The sequence below is a fragment of the Neomonachus schauinslandi genome, chromosome 1 (assembly GCF_002201575.2).
Source record: "Neomonachus schauinslandi chromosome 1, ASM220157v2, whole genome shotgun sequence".
NCBI lineage: Eukaryota > Metazoa > Chordata > Mammalia > Carnivora > Phocidae > Neomonachus > Neomonachus schauinslandi.
The window spans coordinates 30049177-30071251 of record NC_058403.1 but is presented as its reverse complement, the minus strand read 5'-3'; the positions used below and the strand labels follow the sequence as shown (position 1 = coordinate 30071251).

At 33.2% G+C, this 22075-nt stretch overlaps 1 protein-coding gene across 2 annotated transcripts in view; it reads right to left on the bottom strand.

Moving 5' to 3' along the window:
- The window catches only part of ROBO2 (roundabout guidance receptor 2), a 1281409-nt gene that overhangs the window by 55208 nt on the left and 1204126 nt on the right, over nucleotides 1-22075 (bottom strand). For both annotated transcript variants that reach the window (XM_044919554.1, XM_044919552.1), the window contains exons 16-18: nucleotides 21216-21340; nucleotides 18709-18880; nucleotides 8960-9142 (exon numbers count right to left, since the gene is read on the bottom strand). In XM_044919554.1, coding sequence (XP_044775489.1) covers nucleotides 8960-9142; nucleotides 18709-18880; nucleotides 21216-21340 — 480 coding nt within the window. The remainder of the gene's footprint in view (nucleotides 1-8959; nucleotides 9143-18708; nucleotides 18881-21215; nucleotides 21341-22075) is intronic.

The following is a 22075-nucleotide window of genomic DNA, read 5'->3' as shown; positions in this document are numbered from 1 at the left end:
AAACTTAAGAAAAAAAAGCATTGCACAGATATGAATCCAACATGTCTTATCTTTGAAAAATACTGAATATATTTACCTAATGAGTAAAAAATAGAGAAAAAAATAAAAGAACGTTTTATGAATTGATTCATATTTTAAATAGAGGATAAATTGTTAAAGTATACATATAATAAATACTTTTTAATTTGAATAATCTCTCCTTAATTCATCTATTCCTCAAATTTTTGCTATGAAATATGATTCCTCTTTAAATTTTGTAAATTTCCAAATGCAGTTCCCCAGTCCCTTCCCGAAGGTCACTTAATGGGACATCTCTTACGACATCATAATTGGGTGATATGATCATGATTCCCAGGGTCTATCAGGAGGTAGTGCTTTGAGGAACATCTGGCTGGCACCTGAAATATACTGCCTTCTCAATTTTTCAGGTACCATCTCAAATTCATTATAAAACAATCCTGACATATCCTTCGTATCTGCCCAGGACTGGCTATGAACAGTTCCCAGAGAAGATGAAAGAATACTGATTGCTACTCTGCTTCCTGACAAGCTTGCCTAAGTGACGGGAATCAAGAATCAGCAGTGGTCCATACCACATCGGGTCCCATTAATAACTGCTTTTAACAACAACAAAAGAAGAATTAATCTGAAACAATTAATGAAAAAAATTGAGCACTGGAGCTATTAAATAAAGTCCTGATTAGGGAAAAAAAATATGCACACAAAATGTGAAAACAGTACAGCTAATTAGCTTTCCATCTGATGTGACTTTCTAGTTATGTGGTTTTTTAATGGACTATCAAGTGATTGTTTTACTCTACTAAAAGAGAGTTAAGATAATGTTGTGAATATCATTGTGAATATGCAAATAAGGAGGCACTGATGAGCTATACCTCCAAATGTGCTATTTAGAAGATATGTGGAAAGAAGCGAAGTATTTTTCCTAATTTAGATGCTCTTTTGTCCCCACCCAAACTTTCCATTATTGCTAAAGCAGTAAGTGATATCAGAGAAAAGGAGGACAACTGAAGCAGAGGCACGAAAATTAAGTTGCACTTAACTTTTACATACTAACCAATGGCAAATTCTTCATAAACTGTGAATTTTAGGGGCACCTGGGTGGTTCAGTTGGTTAAGCATATGACTCTTGGTTTTGGCTCAGGTCATGATCTCAGGGTCATGAGATCAAGCCCTGCATCAGACTCCATGCTCAGTGCAGAGTCTGCTTCAGATTCTCTCTCCCTCTCCCTCTGTTCCTCCTGCTTGTTCTGTCTCCTCTCTCTCTCTCTCTAGGGATTCATAGTGCCTGGATAGATAAGTTTTAAGTGAAATATGGCTCCTGAGATGAGACCAATTAAAAAGCAAAGGAGGAGTGCTTGGAATGTTGGGTCTCCTTTGAAGTTTCTGAGCTGAAAACAACCAGATCCTTATTGCGGCTCAATGCTCTCACCTAGGGAGTAAATGTTTAACTTAGATGAAAAACACTCTCACCTTATGGCCACATATTCATCATACCCTTAGCCTGCACGCACGTCACTAACACTGCTTGCTTCACTTTGGAATTATTATTTTATTTTTCTACTAACCAGTACCAACTTAGAGACACTGCTTCACATAATTGCTATTTACTCAATCTTAGAAAGAACACTGCTTGCTTCAATCATGCATTGCCCCATATGTCTATGTCTTGATTATTAAAGCCTAACATCCCGCGTGCTTCAATCATGCATTGTCCCATATATATATGTCTTGATTATTAAAGCCTAACATTCCTTTCTATTTTTCCGCTCTTACTTGATGTATTGATAAGACCTGCAATTAAAGGGGAGACTGAGTTTGGCTCAGGACCTTTCATCACTAGAGCGCCTGGTCCCCTTGCCCTCTCCTTTCTCCTATTCAGGTGTCTGGAGTAATCTTTTCATTTGCTGCCTCAGGGTTTGCTGGCCAAACCCAGCACTGTCCCTAAAATAAGTAAATAAATCTTTTTTTTAAAATGTAAAATTTAAACTTAGAAGGCAACACTCAAAATCTTATCAAACAGATAGCATCCAAATGGCCATTAAGCACTTGAAAGGATGCTCCACATCACTAATTAGGGAAATAAAAATCAAAAGTACAATAGATGCTACCTCGCACCCATTTGGATGGCTACTATGCAAGACACAATAAATAGCAAGTGTTGGCAAGGATGTGGAGAAATGGGAATGCTGGTGCACTATTGGTGGGATATAAAATGGTACAGCCATTTAACAGTTAACAGTATGGTGGTTCTTCAAAAGTTAAAAATATAAAATTACCATATGATCCAGCAATTCCACTTCTGGTATATACACAAACGCATTGAAAGTCAGGTCTCAAAGAATTAAAGCAGCATTATTCACAATAGCTAAAACCTGGAAGCAATCCAAATGTCCATAAATGGATGAATGGATAAGAAAAAATGTTGTATGCACATACAATTCAGCTATTTGAAAGAAGAGAATTCTGACATATGCTAAACTTGAGGACATCATGCTAAGTGATATGTCAGTCACAAAAGGCCAGTACTGTGTGATTCCACCAATACGAGGTAGATGGAGCAGTCAAAATCATAGAGACAGAAAGTAGAATGGTGGTTTCCAGGGGCTGGAGAAGGGGGGAGATGGGCGCTATTGTTTACAGGGTATAAAATTTCAATTTAGAAGATGAAAAGGGTCCTGGGGATGGATGGTGGTGATGATAGCGCAACATTATGAATGTATTTAATGACACCAATCTGTACACTTAAAAATAGTCAAGATAGTACATATTATGTTATGTGTATTTTAACACAATAGAAAACTGGGAAAAAATATCATCAGGATTAATTTACAGATGTGTTAGAGTATGGACACTATGCTAAGGTTCATATTTACCAATTAAGAATTAAATGTTGTGAGTAAAATAGGATATACCCAGTTCTGTTTGTGTTCCAATCATCATTAAAATGTTTTCAAATCTTTCTAGACTGCTTTTGACAAAATATTCCATAAAGACACTTATCTTTGCACCAACTATACAAAGGCAAAAATGAATAGTACATTATGTAAATACATGACCAACTTAAAATGGTCCATAGACAGAATTTGGTATACATGAAAATTCTCCATTTTGTATGCTTCCATGACAAAAGAAAACCAAAAACCAAACTAATCAAACAAAAAACAACTCTTCTCATAATAAGATTGATTTGTTGTCTTTGTAAAACAAGGGGAAAAAAAGATGAATATTCAAGTTTCCCTTTTACTCCACACTCCAAACTTTTAGATCTGTTCCATTTTGAAAAGCAGACCAAAAGTAACTGGGTCGTATTAGACCATGAGATGAAAAGTAGACTAGGGATAAGGACAAGCAATTAGAATGAGTAAAACAGAAGTCATATATGGTGTTTTGATTAGCATTTTCTCTCCCTCCCACCCTTCCTTCTTTCCTTCCTTCCTTTCTTCCTTCTTCCTTCTTTCCTTCCTTTCTTCCTTCCTTCCTCTTTCTTTCAGTCTTTCTTTTTGGGCAGTGAAAAAAAAAATTCCACGGCAAATTGAAAGCTGTTTGAGGTAGATTTCATTTCAAAGAAATGTTGAATTTTCTTGAATTTAAAAGCAAGAGGGATGGAAGGAGAAGTCGTTGGACAATTTTGCCCCAAGTCATGATTTTTATGATCACAGTGTAATAACTTTGTGCTTACCAGAGATAAATTTGAAAGAAGTGTGAATCTTTACCAGGAAGGAGTCCCTGCTAGTATCTAAAGTTAAGAACTTTCAGGGAACAACATATAGAGGTTTTTACCTAAAACTAACTGGATAGTGCTAAGGTATCTAAAAAGTTCTACAGATACCATAGCCTTAAGTGTTTTAGAATTGCATTAAATATTTTGAATTTCTTGCAATATTTATAAAGGATATGAGGTAAAGAGGTTTTGCAAGTTTCTATCATACAGAAAGTACCTCTACTATTATCTGACAGGATTAATCCTAATCTCATGCCTGTTAGAACTGAAGTGGAAAGGAAATAGAGCAATGTGGTAAACTGACATTTTGAGGTAAGGAAGCTTTCAGAGTGCCTATCTCTAGTAGGCCACATTTTCCTACTCCAAATGGAAACTTTAATGTTGCCAGCCAAGCCTCATTCCCTTTCCTGAAAAACTATTTCTCAAATATGAATGTAGATTAATCCTCTTTTAATAAGCATTAAGTCAGCCCAGATAATCAGAGTATAAAAATTCCATCAAATCTTTTAGCTGTCTTTGGATAGTTTTGTCAAATAATTTATATTTCACCAATGGTTTTTAAAGCCTATGGAAGAAGTGGTTAGTACTTCATAATTTGCTCACTCATTAAATTGTTTATATTTACCGAGTTTCATAGCATCTGTTATTCTCAGAGGTAATACTCATATACTATCACTCACCCCTTTACAAGTGAAAATATATATACTGTCATTACAAAGTTGACAAATGAAATTGGGAATAGAAAAGTAAACAACGTAAGTTTGAAAAGAGTTACGTAACCTCTGTGAGGATTAGAAAATGGATATACATGAACATGTATATTATATATATAATATAGCTACATAGTATCCTCATGAGAGCTCCATAATTTTTACCCAAACTTAGGTTGTTCATTTATTTATTCACAAACACTGTTATACATATGATCAAACATTTACTCTAGATTCAAAAATTACCTAATATTCTCTGTATTTTCTGCCCAAGCCTTTTTATAATTCATTTGATGTTACAACTCAGGTGGTGAATTATTCTAGCAGCCAGGAACCTCACATGTGGTGACAAGTAGACTGTTAGTGCTCAGTGGAGAATAAGGTAAATAACGTTTGATGCTCAATGAAAGTATAAAATGATTTCACACAGAATATGAGATATAAGGACTTTGTCACAGCTGCCCTTCTTTGCACCATGTGCAAAGATGTGGCATGGGATTGTGTGTGAAGAATTTAAATAAAGGATAAATAGGGAAAAAAAATTGAATAAGAAGTTAGTGTGTAAACATTGCCATGGGGAAATCTCCAATATCTGCTGTGTAAAGAAGCAAAATAGGTTCAAGCCAAATTCTCCTCTCAAATCTTTTTTAAAAGATTTTATTTATTTACTTGAGAGAGAGCAAGCCAGAGAGAGAGCACAAGCAGGGGAGAGGGGCAGAGGGAGAGAGAGAAGCAGACTCCCCACTGAGAAGGAAGCCCAATGTGGGGTTCTGTCTCAGGATCCTGGGATCATGACCTGAGCCAAAGGCAGGCGCTTAACCGACTGAGCCACCCAGGCGCCCCCCAGATCATTTAAATATACGTTTGCATTTGATTCTTGATTGTTGTTTTTATAATGTAAGGTGTCATTCCACTAGTGTCTTATGATAAATATGTTAAATCCTCTGATATATAAGAAAAATATCAATACTGAGTAGCACACATTTTTTTTCCTCCTTCTAGACATTTCAAATATAATTTTCCACATGACAGAGAACCAAAGACTAGCTATAATAAAAATCAGTAAGTTTTTGCCTGCACAGGGTGAGTGGAAGGCATCTTGCAGAGAGTTAGAATCTCTAACCTGAAAGATATTTACATATCTTCCCACTAGTTAAAATCTTCCCTATTCTACCTCTATTGGTTAAGAAGAGACTTGGAATGAAGTAGGAAAAAGGGAGAGCTGAAATCAAATTTTACCTGCATTACAATTCTACTTAGAGTCAGTCAAGCTTTATTGAAATGCATGTATATATGTAAATTGCATCAGATATATATGTATATCTTAATATATGTAAATTGCATCAGCTGCTTAAGTATAATCTAAGATCAGAATTGGAGTTTGAAATAAATGAAGTGTCTTATGTTATAAAATTAATCTAAATACTTAACCTCAAAGTTCATTTTTTTGTTTATTTAGGAAAAAAAAGTACCAATGCTCTCATGAATTAATAGTTTGGACACCACATAGACATTATCATGCAGTGAAAAAGTGAAAATATTAGTCTTTTCACTTTGTGAGTAAAATCACTTCTCCATGCTTGTAAAATTTATAAAATTCCCACAGAATTTTTTATGAAAACCAAAATATATACAAATAGAGTATATTCTCTATAATTTTTATAACACAGTTCAAAGAAAGAAAAAAATAGCCCTGTATGAAATTTTTGTGCTCTTAAATGGATCATTAGCTCATGCATAAAATATCAGAAATTTAAACCTATGATGTATACTCCACTAATCATACCTATTTAAAAATCCCCCCCTTTTAAAGTTGTATAAGCACAAGAACATGAAAATTTTAACAGGTGGAGGATAGGATAGATATGCAGGGAAATGTGTAAAAAATTTCACCAAGGCAGATATGCAATGCTAGGTACCTATGGTTTGGATTTTCATTTGCTTCTCACCTAGAAGACAACAGCAGCTGCCAGAAGGCAAATTATTAGTCGAAGGTGAATCCATTCTGAGAGTCAGCCATCTATCAATTAAGTATAAAGGTTTTGAAAGGCTGCTCTCTGGCTTGGCCTTATTCCAAAATATTTGAAGTGCATAGCACCTTCTGAGTTAGCAGTTCCTCTACAAGCAGATGGATATCAATCACAATGAGAAATGATAATAGGAAATGTACTATTCTTGTTAAGCTCAAAGACCAACAGATATTTTCAAATTTAATGCATAGGCTTTGCAAAGAACTGCCATTTAAAAAAAAAGGAAAAGAGAGGCGTGGACGCGGCGGCGCAGGGCTGCCCCTCCAGGGGCGGCTGCATAGGTGAGGGAATGAAGACCCTCGGACCATCAACATCAATGTCCCTCAGGAGCTTATTAGAAATGCAGAATCGTGGGCCCCACTTCAGACCTATGGAACCAGAAGCTGGACAGAACCACTGGCCAGGACCAGAGGGCTCCAACAGGTGTGGAGTAATTTTTGTCATTATAAGAAAAAGCCCCGGGGCGCCTGGGTGGCTCAGTTGGTTAAGCAACTGCCTTCGGCTCAGGTCATGATCCTGGAGTCCCTGGATCGAGTCCCACATCGGGCTTCCTGCTCCGCAGGGAGTCTGCTTCTCCCTCTGACCCTCCCCTCTCTCATGTGCTCTCTCTCTCAAATAAATAAATAAAATCTTTAAAAAAAAAAGAAAAAAAAAGGAAAAGAAAAAGAAAAAAGTCTGTCTGACATAATTTTACAAAAAGCATAAACCTACTAGTTATGAGAACTATGTTATTTATAGGAGTGAGAGAATGAATGTGGAGGATAAAAATGCAACACCTCAAATATGGATATCTTAGAGTTTTGCATTGAAACTAGAGCAGTCAATCTTATATTATTTTCACTACAATCAAGTGAAGGGATGAACACAAACTAGCCCATGAATTAAATCAGCTCTTCCCTATGATTTACATGATTCATATATATGTCATAGAGATGAACTGTAACACGGCGACTGATTAAACGGATGGGTTGATGACAATGTCTACAAGGAATGAAGGTAGAGGACTGGACTGCAGAACAAGAAGGTACATTAAAGTATGAATGTTCAAGACATTGACACTAGTTATTGCTTAGCATCCCTTACTGGAAAGAATCCCTCAGTGATGTAGTGATACAGTAGTCAGATGACAAAGCACAAGGAAGAAGCCATCAGCAACCAATGAGACATGAGAAAGGCAGAATGATTGCAAGTCACAAAGCATGGAATCCCCTTTTCAATGGATACACTGTCCTGCTTTCTCCAGTCATGGAAATTTACTCTAATAGTAAATAATAACCTTCATTTTCATAAGATATGGACATGAGCCACAATGCTATAATAGAAAGATCACATTTGAATGCTGTCAGATAACAAGCAAGACAACCAAATGGGTGCTTTCCCTTTTATTTACACTATTTAGACATCATCAGCGACTAAGAAGCCTGCAAGCCAGAGCAGCTTATAAGCTTAATAAACTATGAAGCTTCTGTCAAAATCAGTTATTAAGACATTTATAAACATTTAAACTTAAAGTTAAAACTAGAAATAGAAGATTGAATAAAATGCGTCAAAAAATTCTGAAGTGTTTGTAGGATGATGTTAAATTAAAATTGTTCCCTTGTACATTTTAGAAAGTGTGAAATATTGCGAGACAACATATTTTTATGATTGTTGTTGTTAGAGGAAACACTTAAAATGAATTGCAATTAAAATTGGTATTGAACATAGCTTCAATACTGAGTTCATTCTTTAAATCACTGACTTGATAATTCCACTCCCTCTCTGCCTTGGAAATGTTTTGAAGGCCACAATTTTTGACATCCTTGAAATTCTGTTTCAGATTCTAAGAAGAAAACATTTTTGCAAATAGCTAGAACATCTAGGATCTCCTTTTTTCTTCTTCTGCTTCTTTTTCTTTTCCTTTTTCTCCTTTCTAAAATGCTGATTGGTCACCTTGAAATAGATAGACTAGACTAGTAAATCAATTCATGCTTCATCAGTCTTATTAATTCTGATGAGATTTTTTTCCTTGTTTTTATTTGCCATCTGGGACATTTCCTATTGTAATCTGCATCTTGAAATACTAGAAGCTATATTTCAAATATTTTCTTCCTGAGCATGTTAGTAATGATCTTGCCTAAATCCACTTCTCAGATAATGGCTTCATGGCATACAGTCTGTGTGTGTGTGTGTGTGTGTGCGTTTTGAAGAACTAATTGAGAAAAAATGGTTACACATTTATCCGTGTGCACTCTTGTTAGGCTTCACTGGAGGTACAAGCAAAAACTTGCCTTATGGTCATAATGTGATACGGGGAGAATAAATGCAGTAAAGCATATTTATAATTGCATTTTACAGAGCAGGTGTTTACAACAAGCCAAAACATCCATTCGTTCGTTCGTTCATTCACTCACTAATTATTCAGTCCCATTCCCTCTCTTTTATCTCATCATGTTCCTAAAGACAGGAGATTTTCTTAGCTAGAAATAGTCTCTTACCAGCATAGTTACTGAGTCCCTTTCTCTTCTTTCTTCGCCAATACAACCAGATGCTAAAACCCATCAAAATTACCCAGCAGGCACCACCAATACCAGCTATAAAGGCTGGTTGCTTCACAACATCAGTGATTTGCTCAGTTATACTGTTATTGTTTTCAGTAATGACAACTTCATTACGTCCCCCTGTGGAAGAAATAATAGTTTTAGTCAACATTATTATGAAAGTAAACACAGGAATTCATACATAGTGTACCAAATTAGAAAATTCTTATGAAGGCAGGTAATATTTGTGCTCTGATCCCATCACAATTATTGATAAGCATATTTTATAAGTTTCAGAAGAAGCATATTTTATAAGTTCTCATATTTTATGAGTCTAAACTGTGATTAAGAACATGGCTTCCTTATGTTTTGGTTTACTATGAATAGATTCAGAACTGCTCCTTGATTTACTGCCTTATAAATAAGTACTAAAATAAGTGCTAGGGTGCAAAATAGCAGCAACTTCTCTTTAGTTAGGTAAATTATGCTTTAATATAGTCTTGTTAAAATAAAAAGAACAACTACAACATTCGTAAAATTTGCAAACTGCATTTCCTCTATAGCACTGACTAAATTCAAATGTTCATGGTTTAAAAATATGTAATTTAATATTGTCCTTAATAGACTAACAAGGAGCTTATTTTGATCAAACACCCTTTAATTTTTTGGAATGTATTAAAACTACTGTATAAAACAATGACAATTATGTACTTCATAGAGATTAGTATCTATAATTAAAATATGTATATGTCACAAAAAGGTAAAACTCATATATTCCCTTAAAACTGAACTAATTTGAAAATCTGCTTGAAAGTTGAATTAAAAAGACAACTTTAATACTAAGTCTAAGGTTTATGTTACTAAAATACACATTTAAATCTGGACTAATATTACTCTAGAAATAGTCATGGTTTTGGTAGGTTAGACCTTTCAGAGATAATTAAGAAAATCTTAATCCACATTTTAAAATAGGTTAAAACTTATAGAATCATAGTATCACTGAAAAGCAAAGATTTAGGTGTCTATTTAAAAGATTAAGATATTTACACACTGGGAATTAAGTGATTTGTAATGTCAATAACATATCCTACTAATTCCTAATCAAAGACTTTAAAAATAAATTGAAATCAAAATATAAGTGGCAAATTTCAGCATATCACATCACATGTATGATGTTCATTGTTTTAGTTATCATGGCATTACAATATATTAGAAAGAACATGGTCTTTGAAGTTTTCTGTTTGGTTATCATCTCTGCCACTTACCAACTTAAATAAGCAATAACCTTATGTAGGGCACTTAATCTTTTCAAGTACCTGTTTCTGTTAGTTGGCAACAGTACTATTTCAAATAGTTGGGAGTATTATTTAAGATGATGTATGTAAAGAGGTTGATAAGAACACAGTAGTTTATGACACAAAATTATGACCCAGGTATGGGTAAGGTTTACTTTAAGAGCCACTCAGGGAACTTCAGGGATGTAAGTTGTAAACTGTCTAGATGTGAGAGTCTCAAGAACCACAGATGACTTGTTTGCCAGTTTCTCCTTTCTTCCAGGTCAAAAAATTAGCCAACATATCCCAGACTCACTTGTAGTTGAAGTGTAGCAAAGTGACTGAGTTATTGGATAATACTGCATAGGCATGTTATGCATACTACCTCTAGACCTGACCCATATACTACCGGGACAATACTTGACATTCTTCTCTCTTTCCTAATGTTAAATAGAAAGAAGGGATCTTTGGAGGATTCTGACCCCTGTAAGAGATGGCAGAGCTATTGATTGGAAGGATCGAAGTTCCCTACATAACTCTGTGCAGTAGAAACCCCAAGTTCCATTCTGCTAATCCATAATAGACTGGGCTATGAATAAGAAAAAAAAAAAAAACACTTTTATTTTGTCTAGCCAATCAGTATATAGGCTTGTTTGTTATAGCTGTTAGCATTTTTCTTATACGTACTTATATTCCATTTCTGAAATGTCTGTTGTGTTAAATTCCAGATGTAAAACCCAGATTCACTTATGTAATAAACCTGCTTAATTTTCCCAATCTATCTGTCCTTAGTTATTATATATATAAACATAAATAAAAAATAGTTTTAAAATGAATTCATATTTCCAATATGAGACATACACATAGCTGCTGATTTTTATAGCTATTAAGAATTACTAAAAAGAAAACAAACACATTATAGAACAAGGAGAAAAGAAAATTTGTCCTTCATTTGTGTAAAAGGTTCATAAAATATGATATTTTATATAGTTTAATATTTATGTTACCAAGGGTGTATTACTGTTTCTTATGCTGCTGGTATATTTGAAACAATGTTGTCAGTTGGGCTAATTAGAGCATAGACAAGGGATGTGTGTGACCTGTAATGCTCCATTGTTCTTGCAGACAAAAAATATAATGAAATGTAATGTCTTCCTCCCATTGGAGAGTAATGAAGAACAAAACTAATTTCTTGGACTAAAAATTAATTAGACACATCAGATTCAATTGTACCTATGACTGTGAAAGTTTGCAGCTGTTCCACATATTATTACCAACTATATAAGGTAAGCACTAAATGGCCAAATGATTAAAGAAACAATAGCTATATTATTAAGCAAGATTACTGAAAATTATAAATCAAAGTAAATTTATTATATGGCATACTCTTTGATGCTTATTTATGTAAATGTATGTGGTTGCATTTCTCTGTGTGTAAGTGCAACAATATAGAAGAACTATGGACACTTTGATGTAAAGTCATCTTACCAGTGGAAAATACAAAGAACAATAATGCTTGTAAACCTGTGTATGGCTATTTATTTTATTTATATAATATTTTAATTAATATTCCCTTATTGGAACTTTCTGGAATGAAAATGAAACTGAAAAGGAATAGATGAAACAGTACATAGTCTGGCATAAGACAAATCTAAAATTATCAGCCATGAATTACATCAAAATGCCAATACATGATTTAATTAAAGCAAAGGGGAAATGAGGTAGAGCTTGAGTCAGTTCAAGTGCTGTTTCTAGTACTGAGCAGACAATAGAGAAAGCACAAATTGAAACAGAAAAAGGAGATTAGCCATCACTAAATCACTTTTCAACTAAGGAATAACAGCTGTGTGGATAAGGTTATCAGACAAGATGTTAAGGTAGATGTGCAGGAGTAATTAAAGAAACAATTAAAGGCTTCTTTAGTACAACAGTAGATATTAAAAAGAAATAAATCTCTTGAGTATAAATAGCCTTTTCTGTGTTGAATTGTGCTTGTGTGTGTGTGTGTGTGTGTGCATGCACGTGTGTGAGCATGCATTTATTCCAAGGGGTACAATTCTATTTGATCACATCTTGAATATTGCACATTCTAACTACACAAATCAGAGATAGAAATATCATTTATTAGATTATTTTTTTATTTCATAGAAAATTTGGAAACAGTTGTATGATATACTAAAAAAATAAAAGGTAGTAATTATACAGTTGAAGACACTTAGTCTTTTTAAAATAATAGAAACTTAAGCAAAACTTTCTATTTGATTTAAAATACTCTAAGTTAGTTTTCCTTTTTTAAAATTACTATACAGTTGTTAAGTTCTTAATTGACATGACATGAGCTTGGTTAAATGGTATTCTTGTAATGTTTTACTTGCCTCCGAGTACAATAAATCCCCCAAATATTGTGAGCAATACACATAGTCACTACAAAAAAAGAAAAAAAAAAACTTTTCCTTACTTGAGAATTATACTTCTTAATAAAAATAATAGAAAATACAGAAAAGAAAAATATAGATACTTGACAATCTGGGTTAGAAATATTCCATTTCATATATGTTATAGACAGTAAAAGAAAATTATAAAAACCCACAAAGCTTTGTTTACTTATCTAGGAGTTCTCACAGAAAACAATGCCCTTTAAATATGTTTCATAAACATTTTTAAGGGAAAAATTAATGGTTTACTTCTAAATAGCATAATGTGTGTGTGTGTGTGTGTGTATCAGTTAAATCCTTTTGGGCGTACCTGTATTTCTCTCTTATTACAATTTATTTTAGAAAATCTCAGAAGGGCAAGATTGTAGGTTCCCCTCAGGTTAAAAAATTAATTCCGTCTGTATGACTAATTAAGAAAGGGAAGGCAATTTAAAGAAAAGTTAATACTATAACTTTTTCTTTTTAATGCTTTTAATATATAAAAGAACAAAAACTTGGAGAATATAAAAAAATCAACAGTATGACTGAATGTTAAATCTCTTCATATACAATAAATATTTTGTAATAAGAAACAATTTCCCAGAATTTGGCAGTGTGCTCTGTGCACATCATTTCCAAAAACAAACAGAAAGTAATGGGACTGGCACATTCTATTGTATCAAAGTCTGGGTAAGTATTCTTAAAATATGCAAACTCTAGGAAGAATATTTTAAAATATATTAAAGATACTAATAAGCAAATAAGAGCAGGAAGAACTGAAGGTATTTGTCCCTTGAGAAAAGGGAAATGCACTAGGGGAAATCTGCACTTATGAGGCTTTCTTTTCCCCTTAAAGATTTCAAACCATACAGTGCTAGGCAGCTAGCACCCAAACTGAAAACCTCAATTGTATTGCTATGAGGTGTCAGAGGATACAGTTCTGAAATGAGAGAGTGACTGAAAATTTTCACTTGGAAGCCATGTGAAAGAGCCATGCGAAAGCGATGTTTCCAACTCTTTGTATGAATTCCCCCTCAATCATAAGATGAACTCTTAACTGTGCATGCAGAATGAAGATTCCAAGAATCTGGTGAATATCAAAAGCCAGAAGGCTGAAAATGCTCAACAGACTTTTCAGTTGATGTTCACTGTAGAGAAAATTGTGTTTAAACCTTGAATTTCATCAAGTTGGGTTTTTAACTTGATCAACATAGTAGGCTTTTCACTGAAGCCTCTTAAGGGCCATGACTTAGAAGTAAAGGTCAAACTGAGATTTTGCTCTGAGAAAAAGGTCAAAACATAAACAGTCCCATATTAACAAAGGTAAAATCCAAGTCCCCACAAAATCAAGATGATCAACTCCCTTTAGAATAAAACCCAATGTTCTTTAGAAGATCACAAAATTTTATGGTATGCATCAGCAATGTATAGTATACAGTAAAAAACTACTCAGCAAGCAAAAACAAGCAAAATAACAACAGCAAAAAAAGAAAGAAGAAAAAAAAAAAGGAAGAGACAACCAAAGGTCAAGAGAAAAAGTAATCAATAGAAATAGACCATGAGATGACACAGATGTTGAAATTAGGAGAAAAGGACTTTAAAGTAGCTATTACAATAAATGAAACATGTAAAAGAAAACAAATGGAAATTCTAGAACAGAAAAGTATTATATAGAATTAATAATTCACTGGATACTTCCATTTCTGCCCATAAAGAAATAACAGGTATGGGACATGTAATCCTACCATAAATAAGTAGAAAAGTAGGCAAAATATGTAAAACAAAAGGGCAGGATTGTGGGAAAGGGAAAATAAACAAGGGAGATCTTACTATTTTCATAGCTTTCGATCTGAAGACAATACTAAAATGTGATGCAGTGAAGGGGAACCCAAACATGGCTAAACAAAATTCCTGAGCTAAAGAGATAGAGGAACTCAGGGAGACTGAGGAGATTGAATTTATAGAACAGAATATCTGACAAAAAATGAGTAACATTTTGAGTAACATAAAATTTTTTTCTTAGTTTTTAATTTACTTAAAAGATAAAGATAACTAATGGTTTAAACAAAGCAAATAATAATAATACTTTAGTTTGTATATTGGTGTTTACTACATGTATAAGAGTAAAACTATAACAATAGCAAAAATATTGAGAGGAATGAAAATGGAATTATATTTTTTAAGGTCTTGATAGGCAAATCCTAGACTAATCATTATTAAAAAAAAAGTTATACCTAAGAATCCAATAGTGGATATAAAATAGAATACAGAACACTACTTAATTCATCCAAAAGAAATTAGGAAAATAGGAACAAATTCAGATAGAAAATAAATAGCAAGATGGTAATTCTAAGTCCAAATGCATCACCAATTACATTGAAGTTATTGGTCTAAACATTCCAATTAAAAGGCAAAGATCATCATATTGAATTTAAAACAGACTTAACATGCAATATAAATAATAGAAATGTACAATTTCTCTGTAAAAGGATGGAAACAACACAAACCATGAAAACACTTATAATATAATGTAGCTATACTAATATTAGACAAAGTACATTTCAGGACAAAGAATCTTACTAGGTAATAAAGTGGGAATTCCATAATGATAAAGGTAAGTTCCTTAATAAGATATAATAATCCTAAGATGTATTCTTAAAATAAGTAGCAAAATATATGAAACAAAAACTTATAGATGGAAAGAATACCAAAATCTTTAATTATAATAAATTTCCAGACTCCTTTCTTACTAATTGACTGAATAAACAGGCAGATAATCAGTAAAGACCTGAACGATTCTCCAGAACAGAAAAATGTACATACTTTTCGAATGCACAAGGAACATTTCCTAAGACCAAATGTCGAGCCATAAAATAATTCTCCATATTTGAAAGACTAAATTCATACAATGTACATTTTCTAACCATAGTGGAATTAAATTATAAATCAGAAAGAAAAAGCTATTGTGAAATCCCAAAATATTTGGAAATGTAATAATACACTGCCAAACAACCTCTACAAAGAAAAAGAAATCCTTAGGTGAAGTGAAAAGTATTTTTAACATTGTGATAAATGGAAACATAACACCTCAAAATGTGTAAGATTCAGCTGAAGATGTGTTTAGTAAGAAATGTATAACTTTACATTTCTGTATTAGAAAGGTCCAAATCATTGATATAAATTTCTTTCTTAAGAAGCAACAACAAAAAAAAGAAAAAATAGCAGAAATTAATTAATTAGAAAACAAATAAACAAAACTCGCAGAGCCAAAAGTTTATAATTGAAAAGATTAAAAACACTGACAAATCCTTATCAAGATTGCTTGAAATTGAAGGGGTGGAGGGGCAAAAAAAGGGGGAGAAGAAAGAGAAGGAGAGAGGGAACACAAATTCTCATCATAAGAATAAAAGAGATGAGGGGCGCCTGGGTGGTTCTGTTGGTTAAGTGTCTGCCTTCGGCTCAGGTCATGATCTCAGGGTCCTAGGATCTAGCCCTGCATCGGGCTCCCTGTTCAGCAGGGATCTGTTTCTCCCTCTCACTCTGCCCCTCCTCCCTGCTTGTGTTCTTGCTCTCAAATAAATAAATAAATAAATAAATAAAATCTTAAAAAAAGAATAAAAGATGACATTACTACACATCCTGAAACATTACAATTAAAGGGGATTATAAATAAGGAGATAATGCAAATATGCAAATAAGCATATAACAATAAATTCAACAACTTAGATCAGAACAATTCATTGATGGCAAAACCAAAAATCCATTTAACACAACCAACACAGGAATAATAACAATTCTAAATAAATGCAAATTCATAAATATACACAGAATCCACAAAGAACACTATAAGCACAGATATTATAACTGATTCTAGAAAGAATTTAAGTAAGAAATAATAAAAGGCCCACAAAAACTCTTAGACTATAGCAGAGAATGGGATATTTCCCAACCCCTTTTACAAGGTTAGCCGTCTTGATTCTAAAACCTGACAATGACATTAGAAGAAAACTATTGATCAATATCCCACATGAAAATTGATGCAAAATTCTTTACCAGATGTTAGCAAGTTAGATCCAGTAATATCTGTAGAAAACATAGTACATTTTGATCAAGTGTGATTTATCCCAGGAATGTAAGGTTTATTCACCTTTGATATGATTCGGTAGATTTTAACATAGTAACACAAATAAGAAGAAAGGAGACAGAATATTGTTCGAATACACCCTGAAAAAATACATCACAAGTATTAAAATAAATAAATGAGGGGAGTAAGGTCATAAGATGAAAAGGTAATATATAAAAGTAAGTTTATATATAATATAGAAAAGTAGAAAAGGAATTTTTTTTTTAAGATTTTATTTATTTATTTGACAGAGAGAGAGAGACACAGTGAGAGAGGGAACACAAGCAGGGGGAGTGGGAGAGGGAGAAGCAGGCTTCCCGCGGAGCAGGGAGCCTGATGCGGGGCTCGATCCCAGGACCCTGGGATCATGACCTGAGCCGAAGGCAGATGCTTAACGACTGAGCCACCCAGGCACCCCGAAAAGGAAATTTTATAGTTATAAAAATCAAATAGGGAAAAGTTTAATAAAACATGTACTGATACACTTAGGAAAATAAATAAGCCTCAACTCTCAAAACACATGCAATTACTTTAAGATAAATTAGAGCCATAAGCATAAGAGCTAAAATTATAAAGCTGCTAGAAGAAAATCTAAGAAAATATCTTCACTATCTACAGATAGGACACAATTTCTTAGAAAGCACTAAACATGAAAAATTTTAAAAATTTAAAAATTTGCTAATCAAAAGACATTGTTAATAAAAGAAATAGGGAATCCATAGACCAGGAGAAAATATTTGCAATAAATAATATATGACAAAGATTTTGTATCCAGAATGTATCGGTTCTCCTGTCCAGTAACAAGAGACAAACAACACAGTTTTAAAAAGGCAAAGACTTGGAAATTGTAAGAAAGAAAATATGTGAATGGCCAATAAAACACATGTAATGTTGTTCAACATCATTAGTCATCAAAGAAAACTGAAGTAAAAACAATAGTGAGGTACTCTTTCATACTTATTGGAATGACTAAAATTATGGACTGGCAACATCAAATGTTGACAATGGGGTAGAAAAACTGCAAGTCATATTCTTTGCTAGTGAAAGTATAAAATTATATAATAATATAAAACAGTGTTTACAGTTTCTTATAAACTATATCAATCCTATACCCCAAAATTCCACATCTAGGTATTTCTCCAAAGGAAATAAAAACATATGTCCTCAAAAAGACTTACACAGGAATGTTCAAATTCCCTCAAGAGAAAAGCAGAGAAACAAAATAAGATATATTCACCCAACTGACTACTGCTCAGAAACAAAACATAAGAATTGCATGATACATACATGGGTAAATCTCAAAAACACTGTTTAGTGAAAGAAGCCAGACACAAAATATTATATTCTGTGTAATTCCATTTACATATATTTCAAGAACAGGCAAACAAAATCAATGCTAATAGGGAACAATTTTCTGTAATGATGATAGTAGATTTAATAGGGATTTCTTCTTCAGGATAATATATTTGGATTACAAAGTTTCTTTTGGCCTGTTTCTGATTAAATTTTGACATTTTTTCCTTGCTTAGAGGATTTGAAACATAAAGCACTTTCTTCAGTAAGTGCCTCATTTCCTATTATATTTCAATGACATCAAAATTGCTAATGAAATTATTGGTTAAAAATCATTTTCAAACCAACTTTCAGCATTTAAACACTTAGTGATTATAATTTAAAGAATTTTCTGGGGAACTTAAAAGCAGAAGAAATTGCTAATTATTTTTATAAGAAACCCGAGTCAGTCAACCTATTTGCCTATATGATGAATGTACCCTATCACTCATTGCTGCATATCCACTGTTAGGATACAGATTAAAAATATCATCTACCTTGTTACCAGTTGGCTAACTCTGAAGCCCAGGCCACAGAGACGTACCCACCAACGATTATACTCACCAATGATTATTGGTTGCGGCTCACTTTTTACTCCAACCCCTGCACTCGTGCTAGCTGCAACCTCCACCCGGTATTGAATACCTGGGAACAATCCACCAATTATCACAGATCGAATGGCTGCATCCACAGTTTTGTTGATATGGAATCGTGTTTCATTCCCCAGGCACCAGATCTATAGAAATGTAAATGAATAACAAAAGAATATAAAATTATCCTTTCTGTTAAATTGATGACATATTTTTTCAGTAGTGACCAATCTATTCTCTCGGCTTATAGAAGTATTTGTAAATGACATTTTCTAAAGCCTAATTTTTGCGGTTTATTTATCTATGTGTATGTGTGTGTGTATGTGTACATATTAAAGGAAGACTATTAAGGGAAGCTAAAACTATGCCATGTTCCTTTATATCTTACAATCAACACTGAATGCTTACAACGCAGTGATTCCCTTAACACTTCTGGAAAGTGGTCCTTGGTTGCAAACAGTATTTGGGTATGGATTAAAACACATAAACTTCTCTGCTTAATTTATTTATCAAGGTTTATCATGCATATAATCTATTAAAATATGGTGATTATTAGTTGTAATATCCAAGTGATATTGGTGCACATCTAAGTAATTTATATTTTATTTAAGAAAATATTAACTTACCCAGAAGTAGTTAACAAGATTAATTGACCTAAGTTATAAGTATTGACTGAGATGAAATTAAAGCCAATATTTACACTGACAGTAATAAATCTCAATATTGATCAAAACATATGTACATATACACAGACACATGCATGAGAACAAACTGGTAGAAAGTCTTTAAAGACTGATGTGAAAGAACCCAGGCTTTTACTGCAAGTAAGAATCACATTTTAAGGCATACTTTGTCCTGAGATATGGAGATTTGTTACTGTCAAATGCATTATAAAAAGAATCCTACTGTGTACACATATTTGTATTCATAGTCTACAGTATTTTATAATCTACATGGAGATACGTAAGTGGGAACACACATGGTTTGTTTCTGAAACAGGTAAATTCCTGAAACATTTTATTTAAAGTAATTCCTGTGAATTGTATATTTCTTTTATTTACACAATGATATTTATGTTACTAATGTAGGAATATTTAGGCCTAACCAAAATATACACTTTGTTAGCAAAATAAGGCACTCTCATATGAGTGAGAAAGCTTACAACTTATGACAAAAATTACCATGTTATAATCAAAATCGGTATTTCAGTATATGGAAGTTTAGGAAATTTAGTTCCAAATGATACAAAAGTAAAATCCTAACCTCATTAAAACACACACACACACCAGAATAGATCATTCTTTGCTATTAAAACAACGTGCCCTAATCCTTGTAAAATTTATACATATACATATATAATATTTATGTGTAATTATGATACTGTAAAACACTTATTCTTATATTTCTTACAAATGTTTCTTTATAAAGTGATAGGAATAATTTTAGGGTAAGTGCTTGTACACATGGTTTCAGTAAATTAATCATTCATTAGTTTAAGAAAATTCTATTTTGAATTTTGTTTTTTCTTAGAAATAACATAATTCAATCTGCAATGTTTTCAGTGCAATATTCAGCTTCATTTTGCATACCAACTCTAAACTTTCAGGATGAGATAGGGCATTTAGCTTCTATTCTAATAGATCTATCTAGCATGTTAATTGTTAGGATTCCATTTATTACATTTATTAATAGCAAAATCATGGTTTTGAATTTTTATAAGGTTTAATGAGGCATTTTACTATCATATGTGGTCTAATCACATCACAGCTAATCAGAATCTTATTTCCCAAAGTTAGACATCTTCTGTCTCTTAAACATCAAACGATGGCAGGAAAAGAATGGATCTATGGTTTCTAAACAGCAACAAAATTATCATTTGAAAAATGAGATAATAAACTATTTTTTATAAGTTTTTTCATAATTTGGTTTTATAATGGCTCCCCTTTTTCAAGTGAAATATTTTACAAAACCTCAATAAGTTGATCAAAGCAGGACTTAAGAGTGAGAGTTGGTGCTGCCCACCCTCCTATCCCCACCCCTACTCTCTAAACCTTGGAAGCATCTTTTTATGAGACCACAGTTTAAAAACATCCCTGCTAAGGCCCATTACACAGAAATTTAATAACAATGATACAGGATGTTTCTGGAATGAAGGCTTCACTACCTACTCTGTACCCAATCTCTCTAAATCTCTGAGATTCTGGAATTACACTCTACAAAAACCCCAACAAAACAAAACAAAACAAAACAAAACCACTCCACTGTTAGGGCTTACTTGTCCAAGTGAGTTTTTGTTATCTGTGTCTTGGAGTTAGGTTCCAATCCCCTATGTACTTGTTTCTTTACTTGTCACACAAAGAGAAAAAGTACTCTACACTCAGACTCAAGAAGAGGGCTTCTGGAGATGAGCTTCATGCATGTGACACTGAGACTTCTCTGGGAAGCTTTTCTGTGAGCCTTGCTTCTTCACCCAGGCCCTACCTTGTATTCTTGGATGATTCCATTCTGATGATCCGGAGGAGGAGGATCCCAGGAAACACTAATACTTGTGCTATTGTGGCTTCCAACTGTTAACACAGTGACAGATTGTGGAGGGGCACTTGGGGCTACAGAGGAAGCAATTAGGATAAACACGAACTGTAAGTCTTGATGTGCATTAATACTGCTTATAGAATATGAATATAAAGACAAGAGGCAAGAGGTCTGGTTTCCAGTAGTTCCGAATTTGCATGTATTGTTCAACAGTGACAGTTTTTTTTTTAAATGTCCTTTAAATATAATGGATAGATTTAAAGCAAACACAACAGCTGTGCTAATATGTGCTCGATAATAAATTTAACAGCTAACATTCTAATGAGTTCTTTCTGTATGTCTCGCACTGAGCTAAGTGTCCTATTTAATGATGACATTAACCTCAAGAAGTTGAAACAACTCTTATCTCAGTTTTACAGAAAAGGAAACAGAAGACAACTGTAAGAGAGTTATCTAAGTCAAATATCAAGGCAGAATTTGAACCCAGGTATGTCTGGCTCTAGAACTTTGATCCATTTGACTCCAATAGGCAGGCTCTCTTTCTGAAAAAAAAAAAAAACACTCCTATCAAAAGTATTCTGAGAGAATGTATTCCAAATTTTCATCAACCATTATCTCTGAGTGGTATCATTACTTATCTTTTTGTTTTGTTTTGTGTTTAATAAATAAAACCAGAAACACAGCAATAAATTTCACCAACACAAGGAAAAAATCTTTTTCTTTCATATTGGGAAAAATAATTGACTTATACATTGACTCATAATTTAAGATTTAAAACTAATTTTATATTGATGGGGAAGAAACTCTGA